The 17,891-nt window shown below is 38.0% G+C and overlaps 1 protein-coding gene across 1 annotated transcript in view; it reads right to left on the bottom strand.

The window, feature by feature from the left end:
* The window catches only part of angpt1 (angiopoietin 1), a 76,453-nt gene extending 65,911 nt beyond the window's left edge, over positions 1-10,542 (bottom strand). The window contains exon 1 of the mRNA XM_088328853.1: positions 9,895-10,542. Coding sequence (XP_088184979.1) covers positions 9,895-10,224 — 330 coding nt within the window. The 5' untranslated portion in view covers positions 10,225-10,542. The remainder of the gene's footprint in view (positions 1-9,894) is intronic.
* Between the last annotated feature and the right edge of the window lie 7,349 nt (positions 10,543-17,891).

The following is a 17,891-nucleotide window of genomic DNA, read 5'->3' as shown; positions in this document are numbered from 1 at the left end:
GTCAAACTTTATTGTTAACAAACAAGCTTTCCACAACTCCATTCACTCCCAAAATAAATAAACAGCCGTTTTATTATTTTCTCTGAGGTAAAGCATTTTCGTGACACATCTTTAACATCTTTGAACAACATCAAGGCATATCATGTTACTTTTCCTCCATTTAGTCAACACGCAAAAAAAAACCGTCTGATACTGTTATTTTAAATGAAACGTTAGTGCAATCGCAATAAAGTGACACTCGTAATGTGCAAAAACAACAAGTGCAAAACAATAACAATAAAGCAATAACATAATAACTGTAAAATGTAAAACGTAAACACACAAAAGAAAAACAAAGATCACTCTATAAGCTCCTCATCGACGAATCCCTCGAATTCTTCTTCTGCAGTGTTCGAATTGACCATCTCAGTGAATGGGCCATCCAACACGTCCGGCTCCGTTTCATCAAGGTCGTCATTAATTGAGTCAGTGTCGCTGATGTTGTCTGGCTGTTCGGGGACAATTCCCGTCTTCTTGAAAGCTCGGACCACAGTTGAGACTGATATATCAGCCAATGCATTTACGATCCACTGACAGATGGTGGCGTATGTCGCCCGGCGCTGTCTCCCCGCACGTATGAAAGAGAATCGTTGTTTAATATTTCCCAGTATGCACAGCGCGAAAAATGGAGTCGGCGGCTGTTTCTCGTAGTTGCGAGACCTTGCGAATTTAATATTGAGCCATATATAAGGTGCACTGTGTTATAAGGCGCATGGTCAGCTTTTGAAAAAAATTTAGACTTTTAGGTGCGCCTTATAGTGCGGAAAATACGGTAGATAGTTTTTTTTTTTTAAGTCAGCGAGAGAGAAGCCCAGCCCAGCCCAAACCCAAGCGTAATGAATTACATTTTAGAAGATTCGGCCAAACTCAGCCCTGCTCCTACTGAGCCCTCACAAATAAAATATTAAAATTCTGGTGTGCTTCAGGCTCGGTCCCCAAAATCCATTTAATTGGTCAGGCTCGGGCTGGTTCAGGCTTTAATACTCAGGGGCCCAGGTTGGGCTGGTTTACCTCGGCCTGATCCTACCTGAAGTTACTGCTATATTATTACAATATTGTTACATTAAAATAGCCCCCCAAAATACTACAATCCGTTCTGAGGTGGGGATCACAAAGTAATATTGCCCTATGGCGGTAGATATAACCCATAGTAATTAGCTCCGAACACCCATTGGTACTCAAGATAAATGGAATAACAAAATTTCATATAAGAAGTACTACTCATGTGCACTAAATGTGCATGCAATTAAATACCATTGTAAATAATAAATATGACAAGTGAAAATATATATCCATTTGGTGTCAGGTGACTTAAGCTAGTCCATTGCAGTTGGTTGGTGGATGCAAAAGGGGGAGGAGACAGCATGGCGAATTAAAAATTAAACTGATTTTCATCACCTCCTTATTCTTGATAATTGTTTTTCACCCTTGGATGCATATGTGGGGTCAAAAATAACACCATTGGTTGTTATTCTTCAAATTTTTTAAAACTAAAAAAAAGTTATAATGCATTCATATTCCAGGTATTCCTCATGAAACATGTTGGCACTATGCCATTAGAATTTTTATATTTTTTATATATTTTTTATATTTTTCCCCACTCATGGAAAATTGTATGCACTGGTAGGTCATGCGTCCAAGGGTTAAAATTGCAAGCTTTGTTTCTATGGTTATCATAATTCCAGAATTATGATGTCGTAGAGTATGGATTTTTATTGCGTTAACCTTTACTAATAAGGAGTGATCCGAACAATAGCATGATGTATGTTTTCAATATATCACGTGAAAAATAACAACGTCCATTTTTTTCTATACAATAGAAAAATGTCAGTATTGTATGGCGGACTCACAAAGTTTTTAGAAAGCACAAGAGATTCTGAACAAATTAAGGATAAAGGCATGTAGAGACTATGCCCACAGCCAACTCCAACTACAAAGGGCCATGCAGAGGATTGAGAGACCTGTCTGAGGAGGGTTGTTTTTCCCGCCGTGCAGTCCAACCCCAGGCCCCCTTCTTTTCCCTCCCCCCCACTTGCTGCTATGTTTGACCCAAAGGTAGGCGGGAAAGGACTTCACAACAAACTATTTGATGCTGGGCAAATAATATTTCACTTCTGACAAGCTATGAAAACAATTCCTGAACATTTAAAAGACTTAATTATCTTGACTGAGTTTTTGGATCAATAATTTCATTATTGCTACCGAATTTATGTCCCCGTTTCCGTTTTGTAAGACTACGAGGGCTTGTGTCAAAAAGGTCCTTTTTTTTCTTTGGTTTAATTCAATTTTATTTGTCATGTAGATAAATGTGGTTTGTTCGTATCAAACACGAGCATCACTATATGTGTGTCTCCACTATTTTTCTTATGGACTGATCGTCATTGTCCATGTACATTAAATGAACTAAAAATGTATAGTTCAAAGCTTATATTAATATAGGTTTAGCTCAGTTTCCTACTTTATGCTGGGTGAGGCTATGTGGAATTAATTTGGGTGGGAAACCGTGAGCACTACTTGCTGCCTGAATCAGTAACCACCTAATCGGATTCTGAATTAAATAAAATATAGTATAAAGCAATTACTCTACAGACATTAAGGGAGGTAGTTACACACCAATAGCAAACAAACGTTTTATATGAAATCGAGCATTAGCTGACAAGTATCTTTGAGACGTAACTTTTTCAATAGGCTTTTGATGTTGTACAGTGGGGAAGATGCCTTAAATAGGGGGCAAAAAACATTATTTTCCACACCGTAAAGGGAAAACCTCCTATGTCAGGGATGCTGTAGCCCAGGGGTTTACTGTGTTATTATTGCATTTTTATTGTGTTACTTTCTAAAACTGGCTACGATGTGTGGTCTGCAGTTACCTTTTGGGTGACCCCTCTATTGCAAAATACATTATTCGACCATCAGTAAATTCCCTACCGTCCATCCCACGAGTTGTTTGTCGGGTCAGGAAGGAGGAGCTTTTTATTCCTCTGAGAACGTCCTCTATCGGAATCATACGATTGTTATCGTTGGCCGGCATCTTCACTGAAAATAAACTACGGTTGATTCTTGTTCCGAAAGTGGAAAGGTTCCTTTCTTGGTTCCGCAGCCGTACTGTGTTCCCCCAACCCCCCCTCCACTGACCGAATTAGATAAAGAAACATCTTCAGCCTTTGTTGTAAGAGTGCTGGCTAGAGCAGACACACACGTTGCTTTCCATGTTGGAGTGTAAATTCAAAATGCTGTTTATGCAGCAAGAATCCCCCACACCCCCAAGCCCTTTTTTGCGCAACAAGTTTGGCACGGACCGTCACGATTAAGAATCTTCAATAATTAGAAAAAAATACAAGCACCCAAAAATGGCTTTGCAAGATCCCAGAACAATGACATAGGAAAAGTATGAATTTACATTCCGTAAATGTGATAACATGTTGCAAATTTTTAACAGATTGTCAATAGCATGTAAAAAAAATAAAAAAAATAATAATAGTTCTCCTTTTTTCTAAAGAAAGTAAAAAAATGCTACTATTAAATGCACTCCGCTTCGGAGCAATAGATATCATTAAAATTAGAATATATACATATATATATATATATATATATATATATATATATATATATATATATATATATATATATATATATATATATATATATATATATATATATATATATATATATATAGCCCATTTTCTGCTTTTTACATACACTACTTTCTTTTTTTGTCTTTCGTATTGAACTTCATTTGTACCCAACTCCTATAAAGCCTTTTCTGTGTTTGTAAACAAGTGTAATGTATTGAAGCCAGAAACGGAGACAAGACCCAATAGCGTTCGTTTTACTCAGTTTTATTGAGAAGGAGATCCGATGATCGCCGGTCCCGGGTAGCTGATGGCAGCAACACCGACATGGCACTTCCGTGTCGAGCAAGGGTAGTTGTAGAAAGTGGGAAAACAGGTCGGTGGGCGGGAAAGAGGAGCGAGGACAGTAACGAGTCCAGAAAAGAGGTCGGCAACAGGTATCAGGCAGAAGAAAACAGAGCAGGAGAATGTCGGATAATACAGAGCTTGCCTAGCTGAGAGCATAGGTTCGCAGATGGTCTGACAGCTTCCTGTGTACGAATCCTAAGTTTGGCATTGTTACCGCATACTTAAGAGAGAAAATATTTAATCATAAACTTTTTAAGGACACCTCAAACTACTCACCCCTCCTTTAACATAAGCAAAGAATTTTGTGCCAAAAAATCGTTTTTTTTGTTTTTATTTAGAGATTCAAGATCTGTTTTTTCAGACCCATACTCTTACCAGACGTCAATTATCTTTATTGAGTATTATCTTAAGAATGGAACGGAATTTCAGTTTCTTTCATGTCAAGTACATTTGAGAAATTGACAACTAAACTTGACTTTGACTATTCCTAATTCCTAATACATTTTGAAAATCTATACTTTTGACATGCTAGCCACGAAGTAACTGACATTGAAATGATAATAAAAACTAATACTCTTTAAATATTGCTCATTTAGCAAGAAAGGTAACAATTGAAAAAATATTTCTAGGATTATTAAAAGAGGTCTAGATTAATCTTTAGTTAAGAATCGAGTGTTCCCGAAAAATATCGTTTTTCTAATATAAACTGAAAATAGTTGAATCAAAACAAACCTTATCAAACATTCCCGCGTTCTACTATCAAAAAATATATTGAATAGTTTTTATCATAGCGACACATCGTCAATATCGACAAACAGATTCAAATGTTCGTAAAACACCGCAGCTGAATCCAATCACAATCCCACCGAGTCGAACTGAAGCAAATGACTGGTTTATTGTGGAATTACCACACATTAGTCGGAGTTATTTTTATTATCGTAACTGGTTTCCTGTGGCCTGTTCCTTCTGAGGGATCAGAGCCCGACTGAGCTTGTTCCTTGTGTGGGCAAACCCCGGGGAAGTAATCCCTGAACAAACACACGACACAGTACGACTGGTACGGAAGGTTATTGGGATGGAGAGACTCTCTTATGATACTTCCTTGACATCTCTTACTCACTTTCTCTCAATCTCTCTCTCTCAGTTCTTCTCTCCATCCTTCCCGCTCTCCCCCTTTTGACCTCTCTCTATCGATCCCTCCTTTCCTTGCCCGCCTCTTTAATTGTCCTACTGACTCTCTCATAATTCTCTCTCACCTCCCTCTTTTCTCTGATTTCCTCCCTCTCTCTTTCTCTCCCTCTCCTGATTTAAGTTTATTCCCCTCCCTCTCTCTACTCCCTTTCTGTCTACATCTCTCACAATGTTCTTCTCTTTCTCTCTCTCTTTGTTAAGCACTCCCTCACATTATCTCTCCTTCGCTCCATTCCTTTCTGCTGCCCCTCTCTCTTTCCTTTATCCCTCTCAAATGTTCTCTCCCTTCCTCTCCATTTTTCTCTCCTCTCTTTCTCTCTCCCTCTCTCTCTTCTTGTCTGCCTGCTCATCCCTCTCTTATTTTCTTCCTATATCCCTCACATAATCTCTCCCTCCCTTTCCCTCCCTTTATCTACTTCTTCCTTGCCCTCATGTAGTCTTTAAATGAGGGGATGATGTAATATAGTCTGTAGTAGTCTGTAGATTTCTTGCGATTAAGGGCTGTAGAAATAAACATGACGACTTTACTTCCTCTCTCTGCCTCTGTCTTTCTTTCTCTATCTCTCTCCCCCTCTCTCTCTCTCTCTCTTCCTTTCTCCCTCACCCTTTCACATTTGCTGTCCCTCCCTCTCCCCTCTTTCTATCTCTTACTTTTCCCTACCTTTCTGCCTCCTCTCTCTCTCTCTTTCTCTCTCTCTCAATCCCTTTTCCTACATCCTTTACTCTCCTTCTCTCTCCCTCTCTCACTTCCTCTCTTGTTGTTGTCCCCCCCTCTATCTTCCAGTTTTCCCTATCTATTTCTACCTATTCTCCCTCTCTTTCTCTTCTCACCCTAATTTGTTTTATTTTCCATTTATTTTCAACAATTACCATTTTATTTGAGGGCGGCACAGCAGGTAAGTGGTTAGCGCGTCCGCGGGACAGTTCAGAGGTCATGGGATCAAATCCAACAACCAGTTTTCCTGTGCAGGGTTTGCATGTTTTCCCCGTGCTTTCATGGGTTTCTTCCGGGCACTCCGATTTCCTCCCACATTCCAAAAACATGTATGTTAGGTTAATTGGCCGGTTAGAATTGTCCCTGGGAATGAATGAGCGAGTGAGTTGTCTGTGTGCCCTGTGACTGGCTGGCAACCAGTTCAGGGTGTCCCCTGCCCACTGCCCGAAGATAGCTGGGATAAGCTCCAGCAATAACGGATGGATGGATTAATTCATTGATTTCTGGCATGCAATCTCAAGATACTGCATGAAACTGTCGCTCGGGAACAATTTGGCTGAAAATTGAAAAAACACTTAAAAATTACCGTAAATTTCGGACTATAGAGCGCACCTGATTATAAGCCGCACCCACCACATTTTAAGAGGATAACCGCTTTTGTACTTACGCAAGCCGCACCTGTATATAAGCCGCGTGCACCCACGCTAAAACTTGTAACACAATCTCAAATTTAACCCAAACCCTACTTGGAGTCCCACGATTTTAACTGAACATAAAGTACTCAGTTCAACAACCACAGCCAGCAGAATGAAAAGAAAATGATACCGGTAGTTAAGATATGATGCAGACCTGCAGAATCTAGGTCCCGTTAAAAGTAATCCAAGGAAAAAAAGTGTATATTTCCAAAGGTAAGGGTAGGAAAAATATACATCCACTTTTGTCTGCCGTGTCCACAAACAATCATCTTTACCGGTCCCCACTTCTCGTCATCCCCCGCGTCTGTTACGCCCCTTCTTTTTAATTGGTCAGTGCAAGACTTATCAGAATAAGTGTCCAAAATAAATACAAATAAATACATTACAAAACTATACAGTTGCAAATACATATTATACATGGTTACACATATTTACAAAGAAGGACGGTACACCGAGAGAGTTTTCAAAGCTTTAATAATAATGTTATAACTTTCATCCCAAACCGTTTCTGTGAAGGGTAGCAAAACGCTACTAACAACACGCTCGCAACTCAACGGACGGGTCTGTTAAAAAAACATACCGTACATGTAGAAATCACAGCAAACTGTTCTCATCTTCCTCCCTATAACTATCGTCATCAAAGTTGTCCTCCTTTAGTATGGGAAAGAAACTTTGTCATATGGACGTCGTCCCACGCTCCCTTAATCAATAAACACGCTAGCAACACGCTCGCAAGGTAAAGTGTGTGCAGTAGCTCTGTTTCTTTCTTTATCGGACTGCTCGATTGCATTTAGCTTGTAGGCTGCGTCATGTGCTTTGAACTTGAGCGCCGCTGGCGGCTGTTAGAAAAATGACATAAATTGGCCGCATCACTGAATAAGCCGCAGGGTTGAACGTTCGGGAGAAAAGTAGCGGCTTATAGTCCGGAATTTACGGTAGTTCCAACCAATTAACCACACGTGCAAATTAAACAATCTTAAAACAAAAACGTAAGAGCTATACAAAAAAAGTTTCTTTTTTCAGAACACCAAGAGATACCGACTCGAAATTTAGCATTATGGTCGCATTAGCCGCGGTAGCAAGCATCCTCATATGCTTCTATTTTGCTAATGAGCTCTCATTAGTCAATCTGTCATCTGCCCAATGCCGCCTTTGTGTTTTCATAGTATTACTTGTGCTATCTGGCAATAGTGCAGTCCACCACACAGAAATAAATAAAGCTGCTGTTATTTCACCCCTGAGCCTTTTTGACTGCTTTTGAATAAACACGCAGAATTTGGAAAAGTGAGGACTGGAGGAAAAGGGGTCTGAAATTTCAAGATATCATTTCCACCTTTTCTGGTACAACACAATTTAGCTTCAGCATTTTTTGGGTATTTCTCAAAACACATTATCCCAAGAATTCGTTCCACCCCCCAAGATTATGAATCCCACCAACGTCCCAACTTGACTCTCTGTGAAAAACGGCCGTTCCCTTGGATGTGAGGTCCCAAAAATGTTTTGGAGTGCAAATAGAAAGCAGGCTCGGCCGTTTAATGACAACATTGCGGTTGCTAGCGAATAAAGATGATGAATTCCTCAGTTCCTTTGTCATTTCTCAAATGCACAACGTCATATCGCAGCGAGCATTAGAGTTACTTTCCTATCTTTTGGTTTGCTTAAAAAACAAACATCACTTTAGGATGAGAACCGTTTTGGATCTTATGGTAGTTCTGTTTAAATTGAATCAAATTCAAATAGCAAGGTTTTAAAAGGTTAAAGTTATAAGTATACAGTAGACCCCTGCGATACACCGGCTTAGAAGGATTTTACTTTAGCGTTTATGTTTAACATATATGTAAAGTTATGTCTCAAAAATGACTTTTTGCTATTGGTCGCCATCATATAAAATGCTGGTCTTCAATTGTTTTGCGTCATGGCATCATAAAAATGTTAAAATCCTATCAATTTAACTACCTCCCACAATGCCTTTATTTTTAGTCTGTTTCGAACCTCATGTGACTTTTTGAGTACATGTGATACAATACTCTATTTTTTGCATATTTATTTGCTGTGGGTCACAAAGCTTGCACTGATGCTAAAAGGAGAAGCAATAACATGATAACCATGGAATAAAGCTTGCGAGTATCAAGAAATACAGAGAAGGCACATTATTCACAAACCCCGCTAAATTGAATGGACATAACTAATGGACGATGGGAATCATTATCAAAAATTAAGGAAGCTATTGAAGCAACAAAGTCTTCTAACGGCATGACAATCCTCGCAAGTGGAAGTTTTAAATCGTATTCATTTTTAAGCCGCCCTTGCTCCTTCTCCCGCTGCATCCAATCGTTTCTCCAGTTGAGCAGCTCAAGTCCCGTCACACCATAGGTGTATACCATTTTATTATTTCTTTACACGTATATTTATTTATAATGTTATTAATAAGGGTCAACCATATTACACGTAAGTAGTATTTACTATGTACTGTTTTGTTTTTTAATGTTTTTATCTGGGATACATGGGGTTCGGAACAGATTGGCTACGCATTACCATAGGTTTCATCTGCTGATATTCGGCAATTCCACTTTACGATCCCCACCTCAGAACGGATGAATGTTGTATCCCGGAGCTCTGCATTACAGCAATTCGCCAACTAATTATCACAATAAGATGTTGATAAATCACACCCTTTAAAAGATGGATTCTTCTTGTTTTGAATCAACAAAGAAAGCATTTTGGCACTCCGTCTTGTCCAATCGGGCCTGTCTCTCGGGGCTCGCCCTGACTTCCTGCCATTAAAGAGACGAGCCACCGGAGACCGCTTGAGGGTGACTGACGTATAACTACTCCCGCTCTCCGGCTGACTCGGTGGAACTGACTGAATCCATCATTTGCTCACTGACATAACAAAAACAAAAACATTGCGAGGATAAAAGAATCCGATTTTTCAGTTCTGTGTGGTATCTTTATTTCATAGACATGTCAAATTTAGCTTGAATTTCACAAGACCAGTGACGGTAAACCGAAACAATTACCAAGGGATTATAAGAAAACCCGTTTCCTGCAGTTGTCGGCTTCTACTTACGGGTAAGCTCATTATGCAAATGGTCCTCCCTATTGACTTTTCACACCGAGTCTAACCCCACGGGTCTAAACACTCCTGAGTGTAAGCTGGGGAGTCTAATTCCACAAAACCAAACAGACAACGTGCAAAGCAGCAGACACTCTTCCGAGACCACACACTCATAGCAACATCTCAACAAAAACATTTCGACTTCAAACAAAATCCATTTGGCCTCTTTCAGGCAAAACTGTTCAAGTGTTTAGCAAGACCTGAAGCCACCCTTACCTTCTGCAACCACTGAGTGTAGTTCTCCATAATATGCTCGAGCTGCTGAATCTTCTGTTTGGGAAAGTCCGGATCAGATGGTGGAGCATCCCTTTGAAGGGAGTTAACGCTGTACTGAGATCCTCCTTTGGCCTCCTTGCAGGACCCTTCAGTTTCAGGTAGGATGAAGGTGTAGGTGCACTGTCCGTGCTGGATCTTGTGGAATCTTTTTGATCCATTAGCTCCGGCGGCACCGCCGTCGGACCCTCGCCTTTGGTCACCTCCTCCGCAGTTGACGATGGCGAAGACAGCCACTAGAGACAGCAATCTATGCGGCAGGTGGCACCGCATCGTCAGGGGTGAAGGAGTCCTTCAGGGAGTCCGTTTCTTCGTTGGTTTCTCTGCTGGATGTTGGCTTTGGATCAAGAAACTGTGAAAAACATGGTCAGGTCCATCTTCACGTTCCAGGGCCACCATTGAAATTTGTCACGGTTGCGGGTGACAACTCGCTGGGCTTGAACTTCTGACAAGTGAGACAAATGTCTGCAATCAGTCAACTCTTTTATATTATGAGGGCACAAAATCCGGGACGGTGCAGTCCGTACCTCCCCCGGTCACCTTCTGCTCACTGGACCTACGAGCGCAGGGAAGTGAGAAATTTTCTCTCGCTGGAGAGCTTCTAGCGTTCTCTGAGCCGGCCCCTTGGAGAGCCTGCGGAGGAATGTGAGAGTGTGTGTACAAGTTTGTGTGTGCGCTTGGTAATAAAGGACCCCAGCGCGGACCATGTGCTTATAAGCAAAAGTTGGAAAGTACTTTTGTTATTCCTAGTTACTCTACTGAAGACGTGTTTTTCAAGCATATCTATTTTTTGTATATTTCTTACGTTTAAACCCCAAACATATGCACATTTACTTGTGGAAAGTTTAAAACTGCTCATTACCTTTGGGGTCTGTAATGATTTAGTGCCTACATGCAAAAGTGGTAAATAGTTGTACTTTTACTTCAATTCATTATTCTACTCACATATTTGTATTTTTACTTGTAGAAATTTGAAAACTGATCATTTGGGGTGTGTGATAATTCAATACTTATGAGCAGACGTGAGAAGTAACGGAATAATTCTACCTTAACTAGCTACTCTTCTAAAATCGAGTTTTTGGGTACCTGTAGTTGAGTATTTTCCTTAGTTTTAAAACTCAAATATCAGTACTTGTTGTGTGTGACCAAGTACAGTAGCCCCCCGGCATACGACATTATTCTCTTCTGAGATGGACATGGCAAAGTGAAATTTCACACTTCCACTTGCGAGGATTGCTATACTCTTTAAAGAAATCTTGCTTTAATCACCTAATTGTCGAATGTGTTACTGCCATGCAACTTAGCGAAGGAAGCAATTCAGGGGCCTTCTTTGTAATTCTCCATCATCACAAGCTTCATTTCCATGGTTATTATGCTTTGCTTCTCCCATTAAAATCACTGCAAGCCTGGGAACCCATAGAGAATGGTTGGTTGGTTGGATCCTTTAACTACACGGGTCGTGGCACCCATCCCTCTCCAGGCCGTACAGCACAAAAACTAAAGTATTGTATTGCCGACTTGCAATGTCTTTTTGAAGCACTTTTTAAAAGTTTTGATATGATTAAAGAGAAAGGCACTGTGGGAGGTAATACAGCCAACAGCATATTGACATTTTAATGATGCCGTTACGCAAACCAAGAGCAGACCAGCATTCTATATGACATCGACCATTAGCAGAAAAGCATTTTAGAGACGTAACTCATCATACAGACCCACTTTGCAAATGTTTTGGGCATGCAAAAGAATTTGTTGTTGATGTCACGTAGTAGCCATAAAGAGGGGCCGAAAAAATGTTTTTTTTGACACCATAACATGAAAACGAAGTCATGAGGGGATGCCATATCCCTGTTAAAATGCACATCATATTGTAATACAGGTGGACTCTAAAATATGTTAATGACATTTATTAAAGTGTATTGAATCGTAGTAAACGGAAATCAGTACTGAAATCTTTTGCCCAATGAGTTAACAGCACAATCATACAAAAATATAAAAACAGAGAGAGGACTGGAACCTTTCATATACCTAAAAATAAGTGCAGGGAACTAAATTTAAAAAAGGAATGCGTAATACACAAAGCATGCGCAAATATCTCGAAGAGTGCTTGTCCATGCTGGATGTTCTCTGCGTGTGCTTGGAATCCGAGGCCCTGGAAATCGGCGTCCAAGAGAAACTAAGTGAGTCTTACGAACATCATTGAAACCGGCTCTGGATTGGCTACACATCATCTTGGCTGCAATAACAGATTACCTAAAGCAACTCCTTATAAATCTGCCTCCCCCCAAAAATCCAAGTTTGGTACATGCATGGTCTATATCTTATGTCAAAGCAACCGTGCCCAATCCCTGTTTTTCTATAATCCCTTCCATGTGACGTCTTTGACCAGAACAGGACGAAGAGAAAAAAAAAAGTTGATTTTCTTGTAACTAGTGAAGTGCAAAAATGTAATTTAAAATAACCTTTTTTGTGAAGAACCAATTGGTGAGTTATTTTTGATTTCCTAATTATTTAAAAAAAAATCAGGCATTTATAAACATGTTTACTTTTTAACAGTAATTCTAAATAAAGTGGGTAGAATTATGCAATAGAGGTAAAATATGTATGATTTAGATAAGAATATTTGCAAAATAATATTGTGTTACACATTCCTTTGCATATTTTAAATATTATATTGTAATTGAAAGTAAGTAAAGTAAATAATAATCACCCTGATTAGTTTTATTTTTTTCTGACAAAAGGACATTTTTGACTTAATATATGTTAAATTAAAAAAATATATGACAGTGAAAATGATTATTTCTTTTGACACATAATTTTATATTTTTTAAATATGAGATTATATCATATTTAAAAATGAGACGAAAAAAATAAATTCATCGTGCCATTATATTTTTGGATTTATTGTCACGAGACGTGGTGGCGTGGAAGGTGACCGGACCAGAACGGAGGCAGGAGGCATGAAGGGAGAACTCAAATGCGTTGACGATCCATAGGTTTTATTTAATAAAATAAAAGTCGCCCAATACTCCGAGGCAAAACAGAACAATACAGAGTTCCTCCGGCACGAACTCAACAGGACAAGGCATAACAGACTAAAACAGGACAAGCATAACAGACCGGGATTGTGTATAAGAGTAATGAACCAGCACCCGCCAAACCCAAAATCCAGCCTTAAAAAGCAGAACAGCAATCAGCTGATCTGCTTCAGCTTGAGTTCGGGGCGTGGCATACTGGTCGTCATGGCGACCGTGACATTTATATATGTTAAATTAAGGAAAAATATGGCTAAATAAAATAAAAAACGCAAAAAAAAATAATATCATAAATGAACTAAAATTAAAACGAATATAATGACCAAAAACGCCAAAAATATGACAAATAATATACAAAATAAATAATATGCATATAAATATATTAAAAATGAAACATGTAAAATGTGACGAAAGTTAAAAAATATTTAACATAATATACTAAAGACAGAAATAAAGAAAAAAGAATATATGTATGAATTCGAGAAATTATAACATGAATACATAAATGTGTCAATGCAATTGAATATCTATTTTAAAAATGGTCATGGTTATTTTCTATACTTTCAAGAAATTATGGTGAAAAAACGTCATGACAAACAAGACAGTTAGCTGTGCACTTTTGCACTTCAGTTGTCAAGTAAGAAAAGCAATAAAAGACAGAGTGAAAAAACCTAATCCCTTCTTCTGAATTATTGGATACACTCTGGCAAACACGTCTGAAGTTTGTGCCAAGTTCACTTGTGCGTAGTTACATATAAATAAAAAGGCTGTGAACAATCTCGACTGATAACAGGTACAAACGTGAACTCCTTGAAAAACGCCGTGCATTTGCAAATTTTCCCAAGACACGTCAATACAAAGGCACTTATGAAGTAAACGCTAAGAGAGCTTCACCCGGCACATGAAGTCGAATAAATATGTATTGGATAGCCGCAGAGTCACTCGACGTAAAATTTTACGTTTATAGAACGGTAATGTTTCGAGTTCTGTTTCTTTCCATTGTCGCCAATGGTGAAACGATAATAATGTGAAACTGTATTTTTGATGTGTTCTTCGGCTCAAATCCCTAAACTCTGTGCCAAGTCAAGTCATGTTTTTTTAATCACAAGGAGTCTCAAAGGGCTGCACAGAACACAGACTATTCCAGACTACCGACTATTATTACACCATCTCCTGATCTAAAACTTACATGAGGGCAAGGCAAAACTTAAAAACCTCAACATGAGGTAAATGAATAAACCTTGAGAAGGGACTGCACATGTGGTAATCCCCCTCTCAGGATGACCAGGCCAAAATAGATGTTGCATTAACAAACAATAAAATTACTAGCTATTTCTATCATGTATTTATTGCATTTATCACGATAGTTGTTTCAATTTAATGGGGGGAAAAAACAGCTCGCCATATTGCATTTTGACTTTCAATTTATAATTGTGCATTTCCAAACCAAATTTGATTAAGTGGTTCATTGATAGGGAAAAAAGGGAGACATATTGTCACTGCTTTTCTAAATGATTGCAATTTTTGTAACTTTTTTTAAACTTGCTTGAATTAAATGTGCACAACCCCTCGACAAATCCCCATTTTATTTCCTTTTTTGTCTAAAAAAACATTTTTTTAAATGTCAGAGGTCTATTTCTGAAGCAATGCTGAGGTCATTGCTTTATGGGGCTTTATTTTGCCATCACTACAAAATGGAAAAACATTCTTCTAAAAAATGTTGTGGAGTACATATTAAATGGTGTGAACATTTTCCTATAAAATAAGATAACGAAAAGCTATAGCCAGGCTTATAGGGCGGTTAATTGTACGTTTATAATGCAAGCAAGCATGTTTTATAAAAAAGCAAAACAGTGTGTTCATATAACAGGTCAGGTTTATAAAATTAGTAAACATATATTATTAAATTGGGTGAACTTATATTTATAAAAAAAAAACTGTAGCTGCATAAAATCTCCAAAACGGAGCTTATAAAACAGTGCAACTACATGTTTACAAAAAACATTCCTTTAAGTAATTGAAACGGTACAACCATATTCATATAATAGTTAATTGTATGTATGTTAAGTGAAGAAAAATATTTCAAAAGTTTGTTTGTGTAACTAAACATTGTAGGTTTATGAAAAAATATAGCTATATATTTCCAAAGATGGTATCAAAAGTGTTTGCCCCGCCTAAATACCTTTTGACCTATTGCCATATTTCAGGCTTTTAGATAAAACATCATGTGAGACACAATAATGAAAAGAAACCGAATGTATTCAAAATCTTATATTGTGCCAACTAATAAGAAATAGAAAATTAGGTGTGGCAAAAATATTGCCCCCTTTGAGTTACCACTTTGCACAACTTCCTTTTTCCGCGATCATAAAAACAAGTCTTTTTGTGTATGTCTCTATAAGTTTTACACATCTTGAAACAGAAATATTTGTCCATTATTCCTTGCAAAACAACTCAAGTTTGTGGTGATCATTTATGAACAGCATTTTTCAGATCTTATCACAAATGATCTTTAAGGGGGGTCTGGACTTTGGCTTTGTCATTCCAATTCCTGTATATTGTTTGTTTTAAATCATTCCATAGTAGATTTTGCTCGAAGTTTAGGGTCATTGTCCTGTTGGAAGGTGAACCGGCACTCCATTCTCAGGTTTCTTGCAAACACCAACAGATTTTCTGCCAGAATCGCCCTGTATTTGTCTCCATCCATCTTTCCATCAACTCTAACACCCTTTCTAGTCCCTGCTGAAGAAAAGCAACCCCAGAGCATGACGCTGCCACCACAATGTTTGACAGTAGGGATGGTGTTTTCCGGGTGATGTGCAGTGTTAATTGTATGTCAAACGTGACTCTCTATCATTTTACATTTTGTCCAAAACGTTCAATTTTGGTCGCATCTGACCAGAGCATCTTGCGCCACATGTTATTTGTGTCTCCCATTTGGCTTTTTGCAAATGCCAAACAGGCTTTTTTATTGTATTCAGTCAGGAAAGGCTTTGGGAATGGCAGGGCACTGTATTTAATGGTGTAAAAGTATAATATACAAAAATCCTCACATGGGTAACTCACTTCTATTATGGTGTCTTGTATTTTTTGGGGGGGTTATATAGTGTAGTGGTCATTTTGTAGTGTAGTGCAGTGGTTAGAATAGTGGAAATTTTCTGGTTTTCAATTCCAAATTGACGCTCGTTTGCTAAGTACATGCGCCAACCTAATCGCTTAGAGCTTTTCAACCCGTGCACCTTCCAAGAAACAAATCACAAACTGCCTCAGTCAACTTTAAACAGCGGACCCGTTCCCAAGAACAACATAGTCACGATCGCATTTGGCTATTAAGACGTCACTTGAGTGCTGTTTGCAATTTTCCATCATAAAATTGAGTGCGCCAACATCAATACAAACAAAATAAGACCTTTGCTGCCTGCCGAAAAGGTCAGGTGGAGATTTGGCACCAGTTCCGCTTCTCGTTCCACTAAATAAACACGGCTCGGTGTCCATCGGCCAGGAACAGAAAACGCATTAGCTACGGAGATTTAATTGGAATTCTTTTTCAACACTTTTTGCTTTTGACTGATGCTGATACTCAAACTTTTGTTTTTAACAGTTCTATATAACTTCAATAATCATTAATTCAGAATTAATTAGCTGAGTTAGCTTTTTGCTAATTACTAAAAACACCGTGTTGAGTCTTTTTTGGCATAATTAAAAAACATTTTTGGTGTGTGTTTTTTAATATATTTTTTTAACCAAAATTTAAAAAACGTGGGGGATAAGTAACCCAAACACCTTGTTGGACCAATTGGGTGTTTTTGACACAGTTAGCGTTGTTTTCCCTTTTTTAAAATTGAAAATATATCAATGTATATTTACAGAAATATAAGAACATGTGTAAATGAACAAAATTAAAGAAATGTGACCTTTTTTTGGTTTTGTTTGTTTTTGGGATGACGAATAAGTATCCCTAACAACATGTTAGACCATTTGGGTCGTTTTGAGACAATTGTAGGATTTTAATTGTTTTTTTCTTTTTTGGGGGTGTTTGATGCATCTAGAAATGTAGTTATATTTAAATATACAAAATTTTAAAAAAGTGAAAAATTGGTATACTCTTGTAAATGATAAAAAGGGGGTGGGGGAGGGAGCTATAACCCAACCATTTCTCACTCCTTTTATTATTTGGTTTTAAAACGAATAAATAAAAACAATTGAAAAATAAAATACAAATAAATACACAAATACATAAATACCACTTTTAGAAATTGTGTCAGATTAAAAATAGCAAAAATAGGGTGAATAAGAAAGCCAACCATTTTTGAGCCAACAGAAGTTATTTTTATCATTTCATTTAAATAAATAAAAATAAAAAAAGATACATTAAAAAAATAGATAACACATTTTGAAAAAAAAAGATTGTGTTTTTCTGTCGATAATAAAAAAGGGTCGGTGGGGGTGATATAGGTAGCCCAACTACATTTGACCCAAGACAGGTTATTTCCATTACTCTGGATCAAGATAAACAAACACTTTTTTGTTAGTCTTTCATTCTTAATATTAACTGTAAGTCGAAAGGAAGTGTAATGTTCATAAAGTCTAAAAATATTTCCACAGTATTTTCAATTTCGATCAAAACTATAATAAATAACCCAAAGATCAACCTATTTTTATATCATTTTGTGGGTCATATGTTCGTGCACTTTTTCGGAGAATCATCTGACCATTCAGCCATGATTGATGAATTGAATTGTATTAAAAGATCCCTCTTTGTGTTTGTTGTTATTATTTTATTTCTCCCACTCAATTTATATTCCGACCTTCTCGGATCCGCGTCAGCGAGCGAGTCGGAGGGCCGACAGGTGTGGTAAACTCAGCCGCAATTTGTGTGTTTTTACAAAAATTCTGTCGCGTCGAATC

The sequence above is a fragment of the Urocampus carinirostris genome, chromosome 2 (genome assembly GCF_059441175.1).
Source record: "Urocampus carinirostris isolate Australia breed hairy pipefish chromosome 2, RoL_Ucar_1.0, whole genome shotgun sequence".
NCBI classification, from domain to species: Eukaryota; Metazoa; Chordata; class Actinopteri; order Syngnathiformes; family Syngnathidae; genus Urocampus; species Urocampus carinirostris.
Note: the sequence above shows the minus strand (reverse complement) of the source record. Positions and strands in the feature narration are given on the sequence as shown.